This window comes from Apodemus sylvaticus, chromosome 8, assembly GCF_947179515.1.
Source record: "Apodemus sylvaticus chromosome 8, mApoSyl1.1, whole genome shotgun sequence".
NCBI classification, from domain to species: Eukaryota; Metazoa; Chordata; class Mammalia; order Rodentia; family Muridae; genus Apodemus; species Apodemus sylvaticus.
Window position 1 is genome coordinate 56,836,921 of NC_067479.1, and position 25,054 is coordinate 56,861,974.

Sequence of the window (25,054 nt, forward strand, 5' to 3'; positions counted from 1 at the left end):
TATGTTGTAAAAATATGTCCTGCTGAGTACTTGAAATCAGTCAAAGTAATGTTGTAAGGTTTGCTGATAAGATTTGGGGGAAAGCTCTGGATACATTGCAGCTAGTTTGTGTTTTACTGTGGAATTGCAGCTTTCCCCCAAATCTCATAGACTGATTTAGTTGCAGAGGCTTACACCACAAGCCAGGTTCATTTATTATCAACTTCCATATTTATGTTAAGTGGCTTCAGGTGTAGTCTCCTAGTAGAATCATCCGTTGCTCTTTGGAATTCAGTTGTTCCAACAACCATCAGAGACTGACCCAGCTTCTTGCCTGCAGAGCCACTACCCTCCGGCAGGGCCACTTTCCCCTGAATAGCATGGCCCTGACAGAAACTGAGATGTGTGAGGCCGCCCCATAACTGCCATTCAGGGGAAATTGATTTTATGCATTAATTGTTCCTGAGTAGTTGCAGATATTTGAAGTTTAGAAAGTTCGTTCTGATATTTCTGATAAAATGGTTGCTAACTGTGAGCACTTTAATTACCAAAATGGCTAAGATAAGTTAAAAATACAAAATCTGTTTTTGTTTTGTTTAATTTAATGACAGCATTAATCTGTGTAGCCCTGGCTGTCCTGGAACTTGCTTTGTAGATCAGGCTGGCCTTGAACTCAGAGGTTGGCCTGCCTCTGCCTTCTAAATTCTGGGATTAAAGGCATACACAACCACAGCCCAACAACTTGGATCATTCTTACTTGGGATTTAAGTTTTGTTTGTTTGAGGTTTTAAGAACTGTATGCACACTAGGTAGTTTGGTTTTGCTTTGTTTTGCTGCTTCACAGTCATACCCTAAAATATTTACATATCCAGTTGGGCTGAATGGACCTAAAATTACCTCATTTCCTCAGCTGAAATGCGTTTAATCTTACTTATTTCTAGACTTTTAAGGACATTTCCAAAGAAACACTTGCCTGAAGATTTAATTAGCATAGTACCATTTGTGGAAAGAATACTTCATGCTCAGAAGCTACAGGAGCTAATTTCTGCTCATCCGAGGAGGAGCAGATTGTGTCCCTGTCAGCCGTGTAAGATTTGTTAGTGGGGTTCTGCTGAGATGTTTAGGAAGCTCACGTCTGTGTTCTGGGAACGTGGTTGTTGTCAGCTTCTACAACGTCAAGTGACTTCCAAGTGACCATGTACACAGAGGGTCTGCTGCCACCTCAGGATAAAACCTTAAGCTAGCTGATGTAAAACAGCATGTGTACCTTTTATTATATTTAAAATAAGAATTACTACAAATCTTAAATTTATACAGAAAACAAAACATGTATAAAGTGCCTTGCACATTGTTGGCATCTAACAAACTAATCTTCTTAGGAAGACTTAGTGTGCTGTCATATCCACTGAAGACACAAGTATATGTCCCTGCCTATTTAGCTAACCCCACTTGACAGCTAAAAGTTTGGACTCATTTTTTTTTTTACCTGAGAGCTGTCATAACTATCCAAGACTAGCCTGCAACCCTGTACACCTTACGATGCTTTCTGGCTTTCATAGTGTTGATCACCCCTCACATTCCGTATAACGTGCTTCATATGTCTGGTACATTTACCTTCCCTTACTGATGCCAACGCCAGAAGGCCAACAATCTTTATTTTGCTCACTAGTATTACCAAGCATTTAGAACGGTATCGGCACATAGATTATGTCTGTCATGCAATGGATCTTATTTTGCATGTGATAGAAAAGGGACTTTGAAGAGTAAGGCTATTTCTGATGTTATGAAAGCAGTCCAGCAGAACTACACATAAACTACTGCAAACCCTCCTCGGTGTTCTTTTCATTAGCCTACCATTCTACCCATTTAGCTTCAATATCAATTCAGCCCTCAGCTCTTGGTCTCACTTGAAGAAAATAGTAGCCTTAGATAGGTGATCAATTGGTGTGCTACTGAGTTACTGCTGTTTTCAGAACATTATGTTCTTAGCCAGTAGTTTGAGAAATACTTTTTAAAGAATATTTATGGTACTTAGACTTAACTTTATGCTGACAATAATTATATACATAATTGGCTTGTATCTGACTATGAGTCATGTGATTATAATGATGCCAATGCTGTCAAGACAGTGGGAATCCCTACCTGTGATGGAGGATTGGTGACAGCCCAACCAAGTTTTAGCAGGCGGAAGTAAAAATCATCCAGTCCCACACTCATTGTAACCTCCAAACATGTCAGATACATTCTCCCTATCTTTTTTCTTTATGAGAATTTAGTTTGGAAAAAACATGATCCCAGTTTAGGAAGTAAAATGAAGGTAAATTACCTTTAGTAAATTATCTGCAATAAGTTTTAAATATATAGCTAAAAATAAAGAATTTGTAGTGTTCTTTTACGTCTTCTGCAAACAGATCTTAGCAATAAATTGATTTTGAGTTTGTGGGTTTCTTATTGACTATTTTTATTGCCTATTATAAAAGTGCTTTGGTTTTTTTTGTTTGTTTGTTTGTTTGTTTGTTTTGGGAGGTGTGATGACAGCGCCTGCACTGCCATGGTACCGAGTATTGGGCATAGGCCTGGGGGATTGACAGAAGAGACAGACACGGGTCATTCTGTAAGGAGAATGCCAAAGCTTTACTGAGGGACCAGCAATATATACTAGAGGCCAGGGAAGGGAACAGGAAAAAACAGTTATAGCCATAGGTTAGACACCTGGGAAGTCCCTACCACACCGGGAGGGAAGGCAGGAATCAAGCTAAGCTGCTGGATGTTTTACTCTCAAGAAACCTGTGCAAACACCTCAGCTGGGGGCGTTGAGCTAAGCTCGCAGATTCTTAACAGTGTTGGGTTGTTTGGGTTTGATTGATTGATTGATTGATTGAGACAGGCTTTCTTTCTATTATCCGTGGCTGTCCTGGAACTTGATCTGTGGACCATGCAAGTCTCAAACTCAGAATCAACCTGCCTCTGTGTGTAATACTTCCTAGGTGCTGAAATTAAAGGTGTGTATACCTCTCTGCCCCTCCCCCATTGTGGGTTTTTTTTGTTGTTGCTGTTTTAAGGATTTATTTATTTTTAATTACGAGTACACTGTAGCTGTCTTCAGACCCACCAGAAGAAGGCATCAGATCTATTACAGATTGTTGTGAGCCACCATATGGTTGCTGGGAACTGGACTCAGGACCTCTGGAAGAACAGTCAGAGGATTAAGCAGGCTCTTAATCACTGAGCCATCTCTCCAGCCCTCCTGTGTTTTTCTCTTTCTTTTCTTTCTTTTCTTTTCTTTTCTGTCTTTCTCTCTCTCTCTCTCTCTCTCTCTCTCTCTCTTTCTTTCTTTCTTTCTTTCTTTCTTTCTTTCTTTCTTTCTTTCTGTTTGCTTGTTTTTTCGATGCAGAGTTTCTCTGTGTAGCCCTGGCTGTCCTGGACTCACTTTGTAGACCAGGCTGGCCTTGAACTCAGAAATCTACCTACCTCTACCTCCCAATTGCTGGGATTAAAGGCGTGCGCCACCACCGCCCAGCTGTTTTTCTCTTTTATTACTATATTTATTTATTGGGTGAATGTAGAAGTCAGATGACAACTTTCCAGGAGTTGGTGCTTCCCTTCCACATGTGAATCCCACAAACTAAATTCAGGTCATCAGGCTTGCTAGTAATTTTTACCCAGTGAACCATCTTACCAGCCCTGTTTTTTAATTTTATTGTTAAATTTATTTTTCTGCACTTGACTTTTTTTCTAATTTACTGGAATTTTGAGTAAAAAGCACAGTTCCTATATAACCGCTCATCTCCTGTCCTATGCTCCATAGTTTACTTATATTTCTCATTTCTACCCTCCGTGGAATGTGTTGTTAATGTTTGAGTGTTAACAGGGCTGATAGTAATATTTATTTGCTCTGGTATCATACAGTCATTTCCCTGCTCTAAACACCCCTGTGCTCTCCTGTTCCCCCAGCCGACTCTGAACGGGCAAGCACTAATTTTTTACTTCTTCTACTCTGTGGTGTTTGCCTTTCCCAGAATGTTTACAGTTGGGATCATTCAATATGTCACTTTTTCAGTTTGGCTTTGTGTATATTTAAGTTCTTATTTCTTATCCAAATTTTGCTATAAAGATTGTGTACGGGTTTTGAGGCAGACATGAGTTTTTAATTTTGAGGGATATATATGAAAAAAATCAGTTGGTATATGTTAAGTATGTTTAATTTCATAAGAAACTGCCAAACTGCCATCAGAAGTGGCTGTGCAGGTGTACGCCCTCACCAGCAGTCTTTATGGTTTATATCTTTGCTAGTATCTATATTGTGGGTGTTTACGTGAGGGTAGCTCCCTGATGTTTGAAATTAAGTGCTTGTCACATACTTACCTGCCAGTTGTGTAGTTAGTGAATGTCATAGTCTTCGAGAGATTTGGGGGTCAGAGATTGGTTTGCTTTAGGAAGTTTTTGGTTATTTTGTTTTGTTTTCTGGTTTGGGTTGGCTTGGTTTTGTTTTGTTTTATTAAGACAGGGTTAGGCCAGGTGGTGGTGGCGGCCCGCCTGTAATTAATCCCAGCGCTTTGGGAAGCAGAAGCAGGTGGATTTCTGAGTTCGAGGCCAACCTGGTCTACAGAGTGAATTCCAGGACAGCCAGGGCTATACAGAGAAACCCAGTCTGGAAAAAACCAAATCCAAAAAAACAAACAAACAAAAAAGTAAGATAGTGTTGAACTCTAGCCCAGGCTAGCCTCAGACTCAGAACAGTCTACCTGCCTCAGCCTCCCAAGTATGGTGAAGTTAGAGATATGAGCCACTCTGCCCAACTTGTGTGTGTGTGTGTGTGTGTGTGTGTGTGTGTGTGTGTGTGTTTAATTGGGATGTTTTCTTATTTTTTAGGTGGAATTTTAAAGGAATTGTTGAGTTTTAAGCAGTCTTTGTATTGTTTTTAGTGCCTGCCTGGTTTCAGGTTTTGGCAAAGATTTTTCTTTTATTCTATTGCTAGTCTTTTCATTCCTTTAAACAAGTTAGATTTCCTTTGTTAGTGTACTTTATGTTAATCATAGAAACTGTAAGGGCTAGAATTGTAGAAAGAACAGGAGATCCTGGCGTTCAGACAATCTAATCACTGAGTGTCGTTCTTGGCAACATAGCTAAAGCCTGGAATAGATAAATATGATCACTTCTCTCCTTTGTTCTGTTGGATACGATTCAACTATTTTAATTTTAATATTTTACTATTTTAATAGGATTTTGCATAAAATACTCTTAAGTTTGAATGTGATGCAAAAATATTATTAAATGCATAGATTTAAAATCATTAATGTACACTACGCAGCAGGAGCCCATTATAGTGTAAGTTACCTAATAATTCAAATAGCTCTTGAAAAGTAAGTCTACCAACTTAAAAGTTTATGTAACATTCACACATTGACTCCTTATCACTTTCTGAACTTTGAGAGTCAACTGTTTAACTATTCTTGCTACATAATAAAGATCACTATTACATTTCTTTAAAATCTGATAATATCTACATAGTATCACACCAGTTTAACTTGTTAGAGTTATGGGGTGACATGTTAACAGAAATGTTGAACTGTTGGGAGGATTGATTGTTCTTCCTATATAGTCCTGCTTATAGAAACACAGTTTTTAGGGGAATGGTTTGTTAGTTATATTCTTGTTGCTGTTATAGAATACTTGGAAAAAGCAACTTAAAAGAAGAAGTACTTATTTGTCTCACAGTTTAAGGAATAGGATGGTGTGGCGGTGGAATAATCGCTGCGCTTTGGTGGTAGAACATTTAATGTCTGGTTCACATCTCTTGGCAAGAACTAAGACTTCAGCCTCTAATCATAAGCTTCTGCGGCCTTATAACATTGAGGCCTTGTCTACAGTGTTCCATAACTTCCCAAACCAGTGTTTCCAGTTGACGACCAAGTACATGAGATATGGGGACCAAACCATAACAAATGCTAAAATAGCAGATAACGTGTATTTACATGTGGCTGTTTTAAACTGCAGGTTTGTGCTCCCAAATAACTAGGTCTGCTTACTTTCTTGGGGTGACCTGCTTGCCGTACATATTTCTTTTTTTACCTTGCTATTTTCATAGCGGTGTACATTGTTTTTGGCCTTTCAATGCTGTTAATATGACAGAATCAAGTTTTATAAAACAACATTAGAGAGACAGCTTGGTGGCTTTTATGAAGAAGGAAGTGAAGGTAACAAACACTAGTGGGGGTTTTTGTTTGTTTGTTTTTTGTTTTCCTTATTAGAACACCATTTATAAAGCAAACACACACACACACACACACACACACACACACACACACACACGAGGTGGGGGGGGGGGGGGGCTGTGGAGATTCAAACCAAGTGGGTACCAGAACGGAGAAACTGAGAAGGGAAAATAGACATGGGCTCCAACCCCTGACCAAGAACCTTTGTTGAGTTGATACCTACTAGCAATAGAAAAATCACTCTTTCTCCAACAGTCTCACTGGGTCTATTAAATCACTTCTCAGGGCAGGCCCTGCGCTCAGTCGTTGTTGACCAACACAAATGAAATTGTATTAGAGTTTTTGTTTCATTTTGCTTTGTTTGGCTTTTGGGTGAAGGATTATTGATCTTTTGCTTATATATTTTCATTTGTGGGTTTGGTGGAGGGTGTTTCTTGGGTTTTGGGGTTACCAGCCTGGCTGCTTTCTTTCTATGAACTAAACTTTAACATGGATTAAGCAGTAATGGCTAACCTCTGCTGTGTATATTGCAATGTCAGAAGGTTAGAAATCCCTACACTTAGGTGAAAGCTTAAAGTGAGAATTCACCCCCTCCTCAAATATTCTGTCTTCAGTCAGGGATTGAAAGTGCTAGATGACTAAGCATGACTTCCCCTTAAACTATTTTGCTTTTATATGACTGCTCTCTGCAGCCAGCTCACAGTTGTCTCCTTGGGACTCTTTGGTATTCTTGGCCTATCTTGCATTTCTCATACCTTCTTAAGGATTCCCCCTGTTTAAGTGAAGCACTTTCTTAAGCAGTTCCTAGAAAGGAGGAACATAGAGAAATTAGTGTAACTTTGCATGTCCCTTTGTTCAGCCTTCACTCTGCCTAAGTAGAGCCTTCCTGGTTGAAGATCATTTCTCTTCAGTTATCTGAAGGCATTGTTATTGGAGCTTCTTCTGTGGTCACTAGTGTTTTTATGATGGCAAGCGCCATCAGATTCTTTTATTGATTTGTATTTGCCCTATGTGTATACATATGTACCACAACACACATGTGGAGGTCAGAGGACAATTGAGAAATCAGTTTTAGACTTCCAGTCCATGTGGTTCTCATAGATTGAATTCAGGCCATCCAGGCTTGAGAGCAGGTGGCTTTCCGTGCTGAGCCGTATACCATTGTTTCCGTTTGTACTCGGGGCTCTTGGATATAGGCTGCTTTTCATCCATTACACTGGGCACATCCATTACAATGGACCTTTCCAGTCTGCTGTTCTTGAGTTCTGAGAAAGCCTTTGAAATTACTCTGCTGAGAAGTTCTTTCCCATCTCTGTTCTGTCTGTAACTCCTATTACCTGGATGTTACAAGAACCTAGACTCACTGCTCCTTCTCATAACTTTGCTCTGATTTTCTGTCTTAGGCTTTTTGTTCCTTTATTACCAACCTCTTTCTCTGCTGCCATATTTTTATTTTCTAAGATCTCTTCAGTGTCTCTTCTCCCCTTACATCCTAGTATTTCACAGTCATGGTTTATTATTGTTTTAAATCTGGTGAGGTCATCCCTTTCCCTTTCTTCTCAACCTTTCCTGCTTAGTTTCTGTTTGTTCTCAGTTGGTTCTTGTTCTTGTTTATTGTTTAGCTCTGCTTTCTAAACTAAGGTCTTCTGCAGATTGCTGCTTATCCTTAATTAATTGTTCATAATCAAGATGAAGAGTCCATTCTGAAACTAATGGGGAGCTCATAGGATGAGGTAAGTGAGCTTGGGTGTCAGTAGAGCTCTCCATGTGCATTTGTTGTGTCCATGTCAGGATATCTTCAACACTCAGTATTTGAAGGGGAAATTTGTCCAAGCTCCTGCCTGAAGAGTGGGGTCTGTCCACCAGAATGATGAGGAGAGACTCAGTCGTACTCCATGTGAAAGCAACCAGTTGTGAGCCTGCTTGGTATATACAGTGCATGTCCTCAAGTGTATTGTCTCTCTGTCTCCCATACTTATAAAGAAGCATTTAGAACCATAGAGTAAGAGAGAATAGCTACGTATCTGACTTTTTAAAAGCTTGCCTGTACTTTTTGGGGGGCCAGCCACTTCACTCTCCTCTGAGCATGCATTATAAATCAAGATAAAGGAGGATACAACCTGCTGGATAAAGGAGAAAACAAAATCTTAGACCAAAATCTTAGACCATTTAAATCCGTTACTGCTGACATTTCTGGACTTGAAAGTCCTCTCTTTCCTATCCTTGTTTGGTTGAGTTGACATCTTTTTTTTCCCTCACTAATCTTTTTACTTGTTTTAGTTGAGTTTAGGGAAGAGTAAAATTAATGTGTGCACAATCACAATTTTAACCCAACGTCGCTTTAGAACTTTTCTTAAGAATTTAGCGTTACCTATCTAAGACATGTTCTCCTACTGTGTGCCAGACATACTCTTGTCTTTTTCATTCAGTGTTTGTATTAGTGCTTAGTAAGACTGTGTGTGTGTGTGTGTGTGTGTGTGTGTGTGTGTGTGTGCGTGCGCGCGCTAGTAGTAGCAGCAACAGCAGTTAAAGCAAACACTTAAAATAATGGTCCAAGAATTTGAACTACATTATAGACATTAATATAAAAGTTATACAAATAGAAAAAGTAAATTCCTATTTGATCAACTATGAGGTCAGAAACACAACTGTATTATAGCCTCATTATTTCCTGCAATTATGCTGAATAAAATGACTGGGGACACTGACTTGGCAGCTTCTGGAATATTTCTCCTAGGACAAATACAGGGTTAGGTTCCTGCCAACCTTTGGACACATTTTAATCATCCAGTCAGGCTGGCTTCTATTTAAAGACATATTATTTAGTATTTATTATTGACACATTAACATTGAAAACCCTTGGCCAAGAGCACTATATAATTCATGCCTCAACAGAACTTTATTTGAACACATACAATTTCTTCATAAAGCACATCACAGCCTTCATAAACACAGGAGCACTAATTAAAAACTACCCCTTGAGCACTGTGTTTGAGGGCCATTTTCAACAGTGAAATCATCAATAAGAAGCACAAAACTTCAAAAAGTGAAAGCCCAAAACATAGTATTAAATAAAACACAAAAAAGGCAATTCTGGCCTTTCCCTGTGTATGTCCAATGACTTAGAGAACTGTGAGTGAGTATAGATTAGTGGGCTATAAATATGTTTTAGCAAGTAAATGAGTTCAGAAGAACAGAATTCATAAAGAGTAAGAACCTTTGTCCTCAATTCCTCTAGCTCCATAGGAAAAAGACATTTATCCCTTTAGTAGAACCATTGCAGATTTTATGTACATTTATATGCAAGCAAATGTAAAGGCTCCTCTAGTGATAACCAGTATGTATGTATGTATGTATGTATGTATATGTATATATGTATATATTATTATATTTATTTAATGTGTGTATATATATTATATATTATATATTATATATATTGGTTTTTACAGCCTTATGGCAGCTTCTGGAACACCTTATGAAGTAGGTGTGACTTCTGTTTAAAAGAAGGAGAAATTAAGATGATTTCAAATACATTCTCTTTCCTTCTCTATCCTCAGCTAATAGAATAGAATAAATGTAATTCACTCCTTATGGAAGTCAAAGGTCAACGCCGGGTATATTCTTCAAGAGCTGTCCATCTTGGGTGTTTTGAGAAGGGCCTTACTGGAACCAAGGAGTTCACTGTTTAAACTGGGCTGGCTGACTTGCAGTTTCTGGGATCCACTTGTCTCAGCCTCTCAGCACTGAAGTTTTAAGCATATGCCACCATGCCCAGCTTTTTTAACCCCTAACAGAAATTTAAACTCAGATACAAGCACTTTTTTGAGTCCAACTCCCCCGCCTATAATTCACTCTTTTTTTGTTTTGTTTTGTTTTGTTTTTTTGTTTTTTGAGACAGGGTTTCTCTGTGTAGCTCTGGCTATCCTGGAACTCACTCTGTAGATCAGGCCAGCCTCAAACTCAGAAATCCGCCTGCCTCTGCCTCCCAAGTGCTGGGCTTAAAGGCTTGTACCACCACCGCCCGGCCTATAATTCACTCTTTAAAAAAGGGGGGGGGGGGGGTCCTAATTGTTGTTCTCATAACCACTTCAATTTTCTTGTCTTATTAAAAGTAGAAGGATAAGCCAGGCATAGTGACTTATGCCTTCAATCCCATCACAGAGAGGCAGAGGCAGCTGCTTCTCTTAAGTTCCGAGACAGCCTGGTCTACATAGTAAGTTTCAGCATAGCCAGAACTATGCAGTGAGACCCTATCTCCAAAAAACAGACATTCATATAATAAAATCTGCTCATTTCTACAGGAAATGAGATCCTGTAATTAACTGGCCCAGAGTAACACATTTACAAGATCAGTATCTAGGCTGCTTTACATTTAGAATTACTCTTCTCTACCTAAGTTTTATAGCCCTCTGTTCAAAGGATTATATTGGCAAATTTTGGCAGAGTTAATAGCAGTGTTAACTCAAAATTTGGCAGTGTTAATAGCAGAGCTTAGCCAAAGTTTATGGTACATTTAGAATCGATCAGGATCATTACACCAGTCTTCCTGGAGTGAACCACTAGAGTGAGAGTTTGTTGTAGGACACAAGGAAAGAGCCAGGTCCCTAAAAGAATTTCCTTCTTGGCAACATCTGTCTAATGACACTACAAAATAAAGAACCAGGGTTTTCCAACCTAACTTTTTGTGGAAAGCTGGAAAACCAGATTTTGTTCAACAATTTTGTCAAACTTTAAAGCTACATCTTGAGGCCAAAATAAGAAATGTCTGTTATTTCAAGCTGTTTGTGTGAAACCTCTATTTGCAAATACATCTAAATGCTGTAACTTGTGGGCCTCTATATTGTTTGTCACTGTGACAAGGAACCTAAGTCAGCTTCTAGTGACAGATTAAATGAATGCTGATGGGTTAAATATATAATCAAAAAGAACATTAAATGTTCGAATAGTCAGTCTGCTTACTTCATAAAATAATCTGTTAACATTTGGCTATATATTACCCACATTTCAAAGATCATGTGTGTTTATTATGTAAGATTGATTCATATTTTGAGTTCATATGGTATTTTGCAGTCTCACATGGTGGCACATTTGCTATCCTTATCTAATACACACAGCCCTCTGCAGAGCAGTATCAGTCACTGAAGTGTGCATTTTATCTTGCTTTAAGTCAGTAGACATTACACCGCACCTGCAGCCAAAAAATGTTACCCTCTCAGTACTCTTAAAAGTAGGATGTCCCCAAACACATCCAGAAACCTTGCCTTAGTTATTTGCTAAGCAAATAGCAGGAGGCCTAGTTCCAAAGGCATGTGTTAATGTAAATAGTTTCCAGTGTAGTTTCAGGACATTGATGTCCATCTCACTAGTTAACATCAGAGGAAAATGGGCAGAATAATACCTGGAGAATTGGGAAGAGCTGTGTCATTTGTCTGTACATCAAAAGGCTGCACAAATTATAAACAGCTCAGTAAATATAAAGTAGGCATCCCTGGGTATTCTGCACTTAGAGTAGGAAGCAAAATATTTATTAATGGGAATTTGGCATTCCATTTGGGAACCACTTGCACATAAGTTTAGCTTGAATAGACCCTACCAGGTTCTGACGTCTGTGAGTCAGCTCAGAACTGACCAACAGTATGTGAATCTGTTTGAACTACAGCCCAACAGTGATCTTGGCTTTTCCATTTTAACCATTCTAAAGAATATCTTTGTGATTTGAACTAAATTCTGGAGATGCCAGAGATTATGAACCTTTGCTACCTCTAAAATACATATTAATGTATTTTGTACACTGGTTTCATAAACATTTTTCTTAAACATTTTTAAAGAATTTGCATGTGTAAACATTCAGAGAGCAGGGTAATTTTTCCTGCTGTCGAGACTGACTAGTAAATATGTAAACAAACCAAATTAACCAAGCTGACTTTGGCCCCAAAAGATTACCTTTCAATAACATTATAAATAGGAGAAGACTTTAAATGGATTTTTCTTTTTCTTCTTCTTTTTTTAATCATTTAAACTACCGATATTGGAGCTGGAGAGATGACTCAGTGGTTAAGAGTACTGACTGCTCTTCCAGAGACCCTGAGTTCAAATCCCAGCAACCCCCTGGTGGCTCACACCTATCTATAACTCTAGTTGCAGGGGACCCGACACCTTCACAAAGACATACATGCAGGCAATATGCACATAAAATAAAAATAAACAAATTATTAAACTACCAGTATTTGTCAGGCTTGGTGGTACATATCTTTAATCTCAGTAATTGAGAGATCGAGTTATAAGTCAGGCTCACACAAAACAAAACCCAATATTTAGGACAAAATAGAAACTACTTACAAATACAATTTTTCATTAACTTCTGGAATAGACTCTGACTTTTCTGGCTTTATAAATTCTGATTGCTATTAATAAATCATTGCTGCCAGGTATGATGGTACATGCTTGTAATCCCATAACTGGAAGCAGATGCAGGAGGATTGTTGCAAGTTTCAGGCTAGCCAAATTAAATATATAAGACCATTACTTATAATTTCTAAAGGAGTTGATTTCTAAAAACAAGAAAGAAAGAGAAGGGGGGAGAGAGAAGGAAGGAAGGAATGAGAGAAGGAAAGAAAGAAAGAGAGAGAGAGAGAGGGAGGGAGGGAGGGAGGGAGGGAGGGAGGAAGGAAGAAAGAAAGAAATTTGAACTGACTTTAAATAACTAAAAGTAATACTTTTTTCCTGCTTATATAGAGTATTATAAACCTTATCATGGGTGCTGAAGAGATGCCTGCAGCTTAAGAAAGCTTACTGTATGGGGTGTGGTGGCATGCTCCTTTGAACCCAGCACTTGGGAGGCAGAGGCACGCCAATCTCTGAATATGAGGGTTAGCCTGGTCTACAGAGACAGGTCAGCCAGGACTACACATAGAAACTGTGTCTCAAAAAAACCAAAAGTAAAGACTCCATACTGTTGTTACAAAAGGCTGGAGTTTGGTTCCCAGCATCCACATAGGGTGGCTTATAACAGCCTCTAACTCCAGCTCTAAAGGATCGAAAGCCCACTTTGGTGTTTGAACACCTGCATTCACATGCACAGATACACACATATACACACAATTAAAAATAAAATATTTCTTAAAATAATAAGACTGAAGAGATGGCTCAGTGGTTAAGAGCACTTAATGCTCTTCGAGAGGACCCAAGTTCAATTCTCAGTACCTTACAACTCTCTGTAACTCCACTTTCAGTGAATCCAATACCTTTTGGCCTACATGAGCACCCACATACACATGATACTCATAAACTCAGGTGCACACACATACACATAAATAAAAATAATTTATTTAATTTAAGTTATAAAAGTATAGTGACTTGCTCCTATAATTCCAGCACCCCAGTGGCAGAGATGAGTTTGTGGCCAGCCTGGTCTGCATATTGAGTTCCAGGCCAGTAAAAGCTACACAGAAATTTTTCTCTGTTAAAAAAAAAAAAAAAATCAAGGGCAGGCAGGATGGCTCAGCAGGCAGAGGCCTTATTACCAAGCCTGACCTGACATCCTGAGTTCAATAACTGGATCCCATGTTGTGGAAGGAGAGGCCTACAAATTGTCCTCACGCTCCAGCCATAGCAAGTTCGTACACACACACACACACACACACACACACTCTCTCTCTAATATAGTTTTAAAAGGTGAACCCTTAAATTTCTCAAGTTATAGAAATTTGAAGTCTCCCATAATCTTACTTCTCAGTGGTAACTAACTTTAGATTCATCCACATTTTCTTATATAAGTTAATATACAAATGATAATATACTCTACTTGGCTGTTTGTTTTCTCTGGGGGTGGGGGGCTGGCGCTGACTTGCTCGTGAACTCTCTCCCCCTCCTTGCGTGTGTGTGTGTGTGTGTGTGTGTGTGTGTGTGTGTACAAATGCCGTAGTGGGTGTGTTGAGGTCAGAAGACATCTTTGTGGAATCCTTTCTTTTCTTCCATTTTGGATTCTGGGCTTGCCCTATGAGTTTAGTAGTGAAAGATGCTTAGCTGTCCTAGAGTAAGCAGCCTTGTCGTAATGTACATCAGCAACGTCTTACATGGCAAGCACCTTTACCTGCCATCTTGGTGGCCATCATTTGTTCTTTTAGCCTATGAATAATAATTTCCACTCAGTTTTTGAGAGTTCTTTAGTTATTATCTGTAATGGTTAGATACTTATTATTAACAATAAGATTCCTTCTTCATTATATTCTTTTTCTAAGTATACCCTTGTACATCAGATTTACCTTCCAGGTCCTTATACCCCCATTTTCTGGCAAAGTTCAGTATCTTATCTTCTAATATCCCTCACACTAATGTTTTTTCAGTATGCAGAATGCCAGTGAGGAGGATCTCACTGGGTTGGGCATGACCTGATTTTTTTTTTTTTTTTTTTTTTTTTTAGTTGAAACATCCTAACTATGAAAGTTCATCCACTAAGTTAGTGAATACTCTCTGGTTTTGGTTGGGTAATTGGTTGTTTGGTTTGTTTGTATTTGTTTTCCCATTGGGACTTGGGTCCTACACCTTCATTTTGTAATATCATGGTGGCTTCTGTCACTTCACGTGATCAGCCAGCAAGTCAAAGGGCACACTCTCAGATCCCTGCTCAGCTGATCCATGGGCTGTGCTCATTTCCATTTCACCACTTGTATTTAACTCATGGGAAAGGATTGAGCCCTTCCAAAAAAGCAAGGATCCTAGTCTGTGTGTGGAAATCGCCCAAGGAGATTTTTTAAGCAGTGGGGCTAATTTGACTATTAGGTAATTTGAAAAACAATAGTATACAAACCAAGATAGATTCCAAGCTAATCCCTGCTCTATGAGGTAATATAGTATCCAATGTACAAACATAATTATTATCCTTAATTAGAACCAACTCTTCAGCTAAATCATCATATTGTGAGGTCTATAGTCTCTACAACAGTCTTATGTTGAAATGTGAATAATTGAGCTGCATTTTATTTATCTAAGTTGAGTATGTTATAACATTGCTGGTAAAGAATGCATGGTGAGCCAGGCATTGTGGCACACGCCTGTCATACTAGCTTCCATAGGCTTAACAGTCAGAAGATGATGATTTCCGGCCAGCATGAGCTGTGTGGCAAGTTTGAGGTTACACAAGCTACATGGCAGAACCATGTCACAATAAATAAATATCAAAGGTGATTGGCTCTATTTTATATGTATGTACACAAGAATGTGTGTCGGGTTGTTTTGGTTTTGGTTTTAACATCATTGTAGCTACTGGCAAAATTAGTCTGGTTCTAAGCTTGGGGGCTAATAGTCTGAGTTTCTTGTAATAAAGCAATACTTTACTATTTAAAGATCCCCTTCCATTTGTGAATGTGCCTTTTTTGGTGGCACCAGGTAGAAGCTGCTCTGAACTATAGGCATGACAGTTGTCGGAACAGAAAGTATACTTTCATATCTGGTGTGTGTGTGTGTGTGTGTGTGTGAGAGAGAGAGAGAGAGAGAGAGAGAGAGAGAGAGAGAGAGAGAGAGAGAGAGAGAGGGAGGGAGGGAGGGAGGGAGGAACAATATCATAAGGTCAGGCTGTGTAAGGTCAGGTTTGTTTTCTTGTTTTGAAACAGTCTTGTTTCATGAGCTGAGAATACATTACCAGTTCTACTCATCAGTATGTTTTGTCTGCTAAACTAGCAAATCAAAACAGCAGCTAAAGCCCTACCATGCATGACCTGTATATAGGATTTGGTAATAAGGAATGCTTAGCCATCCCAGAAGGAACAGACTGGCCAGACCTTAAGGAGTGTCATTGTACTCCTTCTCTATCTAAAGGGTTGTTGGAAACCCCTGTGTACACTGTGAAACTCAGGCAGTTGATAGGATTTCCTAATATCAGATTTAAAGCCAAGCTTTCCTGTTGAGCTATGGTGTCTTCTTGATGTTGTCCCTATTGCCTATTTTAAATAAATTTGTTCCTTTTGTTGTAAGGGAGTCAGTCATTTTACATGAGGAAATTACATGAGAAGTCTGATGTTGAAACAAAACCTTGTGAAGAAAACTTAATCCTTGGTTCAAAAATGTAGGGGTTAGCCAAATATGGAGGCACACGTATTTAATCACATTTGGGAAGCAGAGGTAGGTGGATCTCTGTAAATTCAAGGCCAGCATGGTGTACATAGGGAGTTTGGTGGGATATATATATAGTTAGGTTTCTCCTGTATTTCTGTGTTTGTAAGCCATGTAGAATGGGTGAATCAGGTAGTTCTCACAGAACTTCACACTTGAAATTTGGTTTCACAGCTACAGATTTCTCTGTTCGATGGTGTTTTATGTTTTGAGGATTTTTCTGGAGTGGCGCTGATGGTATCTATCTTTGTTGCCTTTTACTTAATGGTGGGAATTTATTAATCATGTTGAATAAAATAGGACTTCTACCTTAAGGGCTTTCCTGCCTTCTGGAAGTCATGACTAAAAGTCACTGCATAAAAAGCATTAGGCAGGCATGTAATACATTACAAGCAATTTCCACAGCTTGTTTCATTATCACTATTTTTATTCTTGTCAGAATGGTCACTTCTAATAACAAGATTCTTGAAACTACTGAACCCAAGCCTTGCTTACTACTGTTGAAAGTTCTTAAAGTCCAAACCATTCCTTAAAGACTAACAGATGTGTGGATTAAATATAAATTTAACTAGTTCTTTTTGCCTTTGCTTTGAACACATGTTGACTAGAAGTAGATTTGTTTGCATCCCTTTGGGGGTGTAACCAAACCACACACCCATACTCTTCCTGCCTCTCTGGAACAGGTTCAAGATTTGGAGAGACGGGTTTGTTTGGGGGCGTTTCCCTTGCCTTATCTCCAAGTAAGCAGATGCTAGGGTTGAATTTATTTTGACCTCTCACTTTAAATGTGGAACTGAAGCAAGAATTTAAACACATCAGAAGAGTGTGCTGCACTTGAGACATGCGCGACTCAGGGAGAAAGGTGTGTACTATATTCTCCAATGCTCTCTAGAAGCTTTTCAGAGGTAATGTCTTTATCCATATAGGTGGCTGCAAACTAGCAACTGTTACCCAGAAGGAAAATATTTTAAGACCAAGTAAAGAACTGTGTTGCATTTAAATTGTGTTTTATGTGCTTGGTTTTAGCAGCATTTCCCCTAGTGGTGCTTTTACACTAGCGACAAAATTAAAAAGTTTTGAATTTTTGTTGGAATTTTTTTTTTTTGGCAGAATTTAGGAGGTAAATATTTGCAAGAGAACATATACCACTTATTTCCCAAGTTAATGACTCAACTGTATAGACATTTTTTTAAGTATTCTGTCATTTTGTTTTCTGCTTCAAATAAAGAGAGGTGCGTGTGGTTATTAAATAAAGGCTCCTTAGCTTCTGGTGAGTGGCAGTTCCGGGCTGGGACCGTCCGTGGCAAGTTCTTGCTTCACTGAGCATGGTTGACTTTGTCCAGGAATTTTAAAGTAGAGGACACTAGATAGGCAGTTGCCTAGACTGACATTTTTCTTACTGCTCTTTTCCAGAGCCTGGCCCAACTAGAGAATCTGTGCAAACAGTTATATGAAACAACAGATACAACCACTCGACTGCAGGCAGAGAAAGCCTTGGTTGAATTCACCAACAGCCCTGATTGCCTGAGCAAGTGCCAGCTGCTCCTCGAGAGAGGAAGTGTACGTAAGCGTTAACAAGTCCTGAAGAGTACCGGGTTAAGGAAAAGGCCCTGCTTCTACCTTTAGGGACAGACTGGGATAGCCGCTGCCCCAAGTCTTCAGGTCTCTCTGAACACGATCATACCAGCCAGGGTGATAAGGGCCTCGTCAGTAAGCTCTCTACACATGTACTCTCTCTGCACCATAGTCCTGGATGCAGGACTATCTATGCTTCAGTGTCACCTCCTGTCCTTTACAGGCCGTAGGAGGGTATAAGTCCTTGCTTTATAAACTTGACTGTCTCCTATCCTTTCTCCTCAGTTCTGCTTACTGCTTACTTAACAGATCTAAGGAAACATGACTTTAAAGTGTTTTCTTTTGTTAGTTTTTTGAAGCAGAGTACAGGGTTGTCTCAAGTTTACTATGTATCTCAAGATGACCTTGAACCCCTGGTGCCTTGGCCTCCTGTGCTGACTAAGATTTAGTGTGACCATGTCTGGCTGGGAAGTTTAGGGTTTAGAATTAGAATCTCTTCCAACTGAGGCTGAGGAGATGGATCAGTGGTTAAGAGCACAAACTGCACTTGAAAAAGACCCAGAGTTTGGTTTCCCAGTACCCATGTCAGGTAGCTTGCAAACATCTGTAACTCCAACTTCAGCGGGGATCATCACCTCCCTTAATGAAATAGCATACACTTAAGTTCAGTCCTGCTTTTTTTATTTTACTTATTTATTTATTTTTTAATCTCCCCCAACCCCAGCCCCAAGACAGGGTTTTCTGTGTTACCCTGACTATCTTGGAACTCACTTTGTAGACCAGACTGTCCTTGAACTGAGAGACTCACCTGCTTCTGCCTCCCAAGTGCTGGGATTAAAGGCATTCAACACCATGCCCAGCTTGTTCTTGTTTTTCTTAATGCCCAGACAACTTTCTGGACATACCTACCCATATTTTTCACAGACAAAAGGAAAGAAACTAAGAAAAGGTACAAATATTAGCTATAATTACTGTGAGCCTGATAGAGTTGGAAATAGAAATGATGGTGCAAATTTTGTATCTTGAACAATAATGTATTCTTAAAAACTTGTTTGTAAGTATTTAATTTTCAGAAGCCAAAGGTAGTGAGTAGCTCATGCCTGTAATCACAGCAGTTGCCATGAGTTCAAGGCCAGCCTTGGTTATAAAGTTAGACCCTATCTCTAAAACCCACTAAAGTAATAATAATTTATGTTCTAAATAACCTTTTAGGCCAAAGGAATATAAAAAATGTAAAAGGACTAATTTGTTAGGAATAGAATTCTAATTGACTTACTGTTTAGTTTTCATTAGCATTATCCAAATGTTTATACAATAATTAAATTATAAATGTTTAAGATCATCCTTTTGAAGTTCAGGGATCTAGCTCTTTTTTTTTTTTTTTTTTTTTAATATCTGAAGATTACAAAGTCATGCCAGAATACTGGTCTGACTGAGGTCTGCACATAGTATTTGTGCATTTTCTTTAATGACTGTGAACGGGTGCACAACGTGTGTCTTAGGAGATGTACAGCCAGCTCCTTCCTTTCGTGCCTTGCTCCCAGAGCCCACATGCACTCTCTGAACTGTTGACTGTGGGTTTTTTGGTGACCGTTAACAAGATAGAGGAAAGCAACTGTGGTGGATTCCTCGTATTTAATCTGCAGATTTCTCAGAGACTTGGCAAGTCTATTAAAATTATGAATAAAAACTTTAGTTTATATTTTTACAGTAAACTCCAAGTGTATGAACATAAATCATATCCAAGCCACTTTCAAACTTTGTTTTCTGTTGTATTAGTCATTTTGTTTTTGAGATAGAGTCTTGTGTATATAGCATTAGCTAGCCTTGAACTCACAGCTGCCCTTCTGCCTCAGCTTACAGGGGTAAACCACAAACATTTTTTCGTAGTGTTAAGAATCTTTTCTGCTTATTGGTATTATATAAAAATACTAGCATGTGAAATTTAAGACTTAATTTCATGGACAATTATCCTTGACCTGCAGTTAAATTTTTTAGTTCTAAATCTGTTCCTGTTGCATGTAAGATCACCACACATGATCCATCCTGGTATGTTATGACCAATTGGAATGTTTTTGTGAACTGTAAGTCCAAAATGTATTAAAAGCTTCACTGGAGAATAAGACAATATTCTATTATTAGACGCTGGAGAAATGGCTCAGCGGCTAAGAGCACTGAGTGCTCTTCTAGAGTTCCTGAGTTCAGTTTCCCCCAACTTCATGGTGGCTGACATTCATCTGTAATGGAATCTGATGCCCTCTTCTGGTGTGTCTGAAGACAGCTATTATTGTACTCATGCATAAATAAATAAATCCTTAAAAAATATTCCATTATTAGGACATCATTTTTCTCAGAAATAGTTAATCTGAAGTTACTGTAAAACCATAATATGTACTCCCCAGAGCTGTGCTGATGGACAGATACAGTTTGAAGATGAACTATGCATCACAGTGGGCTATTCCGTCTAGAATAAAAGTTTCCCTTTTATTCTAATGCTATACTGCAGAAATGTCACAAAATGAAATGTTATGAAATATCTCAAACAAACACCGTAGTGCTGATTGGCCCAGCACAGTGTTGACTCTCCTTTCCCTCTCTCCCACAGTCGTCCTACTCCCAGTTGCTGGCAGCTACATGCCTTACCAAGCTTGTGTCTCGAACAAACAACCCCCTACCGTTGGAACAGCGGATAGATATCCGTGAGTACACAAGAGTGGGATTAAATGTTTCTAGCATTCAGGGGGGGTTCCCCCAAAGTTTGGGGTCCAGTGCAATTACTTCAGATGATTCCTAAGCCATCCTTTTGGTTGCTAACACACATTTTTTATCACTTTTTTGTTTTCTTTTATTAGTTTTTGAGATAAGACCTCCCTGTGTGGCATAGGCTGGCCTCAGGCTCACGGAATTATTTAGCCATGTGGGAATACAGTTAAGGCTGTTTTATTTTAGATTTGTTGTTATGATAATATAACAACAAATCTAAAATTCAAAGCCTATATAGTAACTTTTTCTGAAAAGAAAATCATTATTTTAAATGTGTCCATCTTGTCTATTTATAAATGTCAGCATTCTCAGACTTTGAAAACACTTTTTAAAGTCCTTAACAGTCTTTAAATTATTCTTGGTGATCTTGATAACCCTTGCCCAAACCTGCGGTCAGCTGGGCAGGCTTACAGCAGCCTTAACTTGGAGGCTGAGAAAGGGCTCAGCAGCCCTGGGTCAGGCACGGAGCCCTGACTTCAGTCCCCAGAGTCACGAAAACCATTACCATCTTAAATCTGAAGCCCCATTTTTTTTCAGTAGCATAAAGAATTGAAAGAGTTGAGTCTTAATTTACATTTCCGGCTATTTAATGCATGGTAAGCACTGGCCCTCCTCTCAAGCCTCCTTAGCGAGCGCGGTGTCGTCTCACAGGGAACTATGTGCTCAACTACCTTGCCACTCGGCCGAAGCTGGCGACGTTCGTCACCCAAGCTCTCATCCAGCTCTATGCCCGCATCACCAAGCTGGGCTGGTTTGACTGCCAGAAGGATGACTATGTCTTCAGGAATGCCATCACCGACGTCACACGGTTTCTACAGGTACACTGTCCATACGCGTGCGTGTGTCTGTGTTCCACACACATGTGCCATGGTCAGAATGGGGAGAGCAACAGAAATAGACTCGACAGCTTATCTACTGTTTTAAAATTACATAAAATGTCATTATCTGAAATACTCTTCAACATCCTTTAACCTGTGTGATCATTTTTGCATATTAGCATAAATCCTGTGTATTCTGAAGATTCCTACACACTGTACCAAATTAAAATGCAATAAATTAATTAAGTGGTACTCTATAAATGAACATTTAGTTTGCTTCATTTGGGAGCTATCAAGTATTCAGTAATTATCACAACACACACGTACACTTTGTTATCTGTCAGGTGAACTAACCTTGAAGATAATTTGTTAGATGGATAAAAGTACTCTGACTTTCAAAGATATTTCCAAATTATCTTCAAAAAAATTTCAGTTTTTAAGAATAGACTCTTCCTATACCTCAGCTCTAGAAGCTAAGCATTTTTGTTTTTAGGTAAAAATATTTAATTATTTGGATTATAAGTGAGGCAGAACAAGTTTTTATGTGTTCATTTGTTGCTGTAGTCTTCTGTGAATTCCTGTCCAATGTACTTGGATGTTTTACGTATGTCTACGGACCTGGTGCCTGCTTGTACCTGCTCGGTATTCCCTGGGAGTTGAGTTATAAATGATTATGAACCTCCATGTGGGTTCTGGGACTTGAACCCAGGTCCTCTGGGAAACTGCTGAGCTGTCTCTCCAGCCCCCATCCTCACCTTCTTATTAATTGTTATAAACAATCTTTTTTAAAACTTTTATCATTGGCCTTACAGATATGTTTTACAGTTTCTCTTTTAGTAATGTTTATGCTATGGTACTTTGATGAACTTCCAAATTTTATAAGGTCAAATGCAGCAGTGGTTTGCTGTTGTTGTTGTTGTTGTTTTAAATAGAAGGTGGTTTATGGCTGGGCAGTGGTGGCGCAAGCCTTTAATCCCAGCACTGAAAGGCAGAGGCAGGTGGATTTCTGAGTTCAAGGCCAGCCTGGTCTTCAGAGTGAGTTCCAGGACAGCCAGGGCTACACAGAGAAACCCTGTCTCGAAAAAAACCAAAAGGAAAAAAAAAAAAAAAAGCAACAGGCTGAAACTAATTGCTTGCTGCCTTCTTTAGGCTGTTTTCTTGGTAACAAGGAATCTGTAATCCAGTAGTGTGAGTGCATTCCAAAGCCAAGCCTTACCCATTCTCTCCTGTGTGTTTGCTTACCAGGACAGTGTTGAATACTGCATCATTGGTGTCACAATTTTATCTCAGCTCACCAATGAAATTAATCAAGTAAGTGCTACAGCCTTCTTTATTGAAGTAAGTGACACGTTTTTTTCTTAGTATTAGTGTTTTCTGCTGTGTGTGGGGTGATCTTTTTTGGCAGTTGTGTGCTTTTGCGGTAAGTGATTAATGCCCTCTTGAAACAAAATAGATCCATTTGGTTTTCCTCTGTAAAGGCGACCCACATCACTCTTTATCCTGACCCACCAGAGTTTCTGATCTCTGGGATTATCAAAGTAATTTACTATCCCATATAAGTTCTCCTTATTAGTATCAGTGTTCTTTTTAGAGATGAGAATGTTGATCCTATGTCAAAACCATACCAGAATGTGGGGGGATCTACTAAAGTTATTTAAAAGTCAGTCCCCAGGCTTAGGGGTTTGGTCAGTTAGTGAAGAGAACATGCACCAGACCCTGGTCCTTAGTAGACCTACACACTCTAGGCACAGTTGTTCCCTTCTCTAAATCCCAGCAAATGGCGGGTGTAGACAGAATGATCAGGAGGTCAAGCATAGCCTGCACTAGAGATCTGTCTCAAAAACAAACAAAAAAAGATAAAGTACAATTTTAAAATCTATGACTAAATAGAAGTCAGCCCCATGTGTTACTACTAAAGATCTTGCTGGGAATCTTTTCATAGTGAATAAAATGTTCCTTTACCAGTCATTCTTTCAGTTAGTCACGGATGTTACCACATATTACAGAGGAACCCCAGTGGCTGCTGTTCTCCTCTTCCTCCTCCTCTTCTTCCTCCTCCTCTTCCCCTTCCCCTTCCTCCCTCCTCCTCTTCCTCCTCCTCTTCCTCTTCCTCCTCCTTCCTTTTTCTGTTTGCTTTGGCTTTATCATTTTGTTGTTTATTTCTGTATCTAGCTAAAATTTTATAATTATTGACTAGGCCAATATTGATATTAGTTATAACAACTCACACTTAAGTTGCCAGCATATTAATTGCATTGGCATTACTGTTGCTATTGCTAATAATTATGCAGCTGTTTTATTAACCCTGAGAACTTGTATTTTAACTACTCTTTTAATGCTCTAGATTACAGCCTGTTAAGATTGGAAGTCCTGTTGTGTTACCGCTTAGATGCAGTTGCCATTGTGAGCAGTAGTTATCTAAGTATCACTAGCTTAGCCTTTTGAGTAATTATGATGGGCCAGCCACCATTCTAAGCTCTTTAATGAAAGTTAACAGATTTTATTCTCGAAAGTCTTATGAGGTGGTTATTGTGGCTCCCATTTTCTAGATGAGGAAACTGAGATAATGATAATTTGTTACAGTTTCACAATTAGTGAACAATAATAATCTTAATTTGAGCCTAGATAATCTTATATCAAACCCCGTGTTAATAATGGACTATTCAACCACTGTTGCATTCACAGTAAAGAGCATCCATTAACTAAATGGACCTAGTGTTCTCTCTTTCAATGCTTGTTCCTCACCAAATACACAAATGTTGGTATTTAAAAATAATACTACTACTACTAATAATAATAATAATAATGCATTCCTGGGTTTCTTAAGTGATCAGGACATAGCCATAGCTCCATGGTAGAGCACTTGCCTACAAGCACAGGGGGCTACAGTTCAGTCTCCAGGTTAGGAGAGGGGGGTTAAATGAAAATTGGCTTCTCATACTTAACGTGCTTATTATGGTCAGTACAGCAGTATATGGAATATATATGTGTATGTATGTATGTATACATATATATATTAATCTAGAAATTGTCTGGCATGGTGGCACATGCCTGGAGTCCCAGCACAAGGAAGGCAGAAGCTAGTGGATCTTTGTGAGGTCATGGACAGCGTGGTCTGAATATCAAGTTCTAAGACAGCCAGGGTTACATAGTGAGACCTGTTTCAAAAGTAAAAAAGCATAGATTCTTCATGTAAGACATATATGACACAGTGACATGGACAATAGAATGGGAATATTTTGATCCTCTAATTCTCCATTGTGCATTGGTTGCCACACTTAAGTCAGAAGATACACTTCTCTTTACCATTCCTGTTTGAACCTAGAGGTGACATTATGGAAACTTTTACTATATATGATTCTTCAATGTGACTAAAACAAAGTGAGACCCTCTTAGATGAATCAATCAAAAATTGAAGAAATTTGCCAGGCGTGGTAGCACACACCTGTAATCCCAGCACTCTGGGAGGCAGAGGCAGGCAGATTTCTGAGTTCGAGGACAGTTTAGTCTACAGAGTTCCAGGACAGCCAGGGCTACACAGAGAAACCCTATCTCGGAAAAACCAAAAAAAAAAAAAAAAAAGAAGAAGAAGAA

General features: G+C 39.0%; 1 protein-coding gene across 7 annotated transcripts in view; it reads left to right on the plus strand.

Moving 5' to 3' along the window:
* Xpo7 (exportin 7) overlaps positions 1 to 25,054 on the plus strand; it is an 85,666-nt gene that overhangs the window by 27,510 nt on the left and 33,102 nt on the right. For 4 of the 7 annotated variants that reach the window (XM_052190984.1, XM_052190987.1, XM_052190989.1 and 1 more), the window contains exons 1-5: positions 17,055 to 17,166; positions 17,718 to 17,864; positions 20,485 to 20,578; positions 21,294 to 21,460; positions 22,706 to 22,798. In XM_052190984.1, coding sequence (XP_052046944.1) covers positions 17,146 to 17,166; positions 17,718 to 17,864; positions 20,485 to 20,578; positions 21,294 to 21,460; positions 22,706 to 22,798 — 522 coding nt within the window. In that variant the 5' untranslated portion in view covers positions 17,055 to 17,145. Of the gene's footprint in view, positions 1 to 17,054; positions 17,167 to 17,717; positions 17,865 to 20,484; positions 20,579 to 21,293; positions 21,461 to 22,705; positions 22,799 to 25,054 lie in introns of those variants that run through there. The other 3 variants (XM_052190986.1, XM_052190988.1, XM_052190985.1) reach the window with 2 other exon arrangements.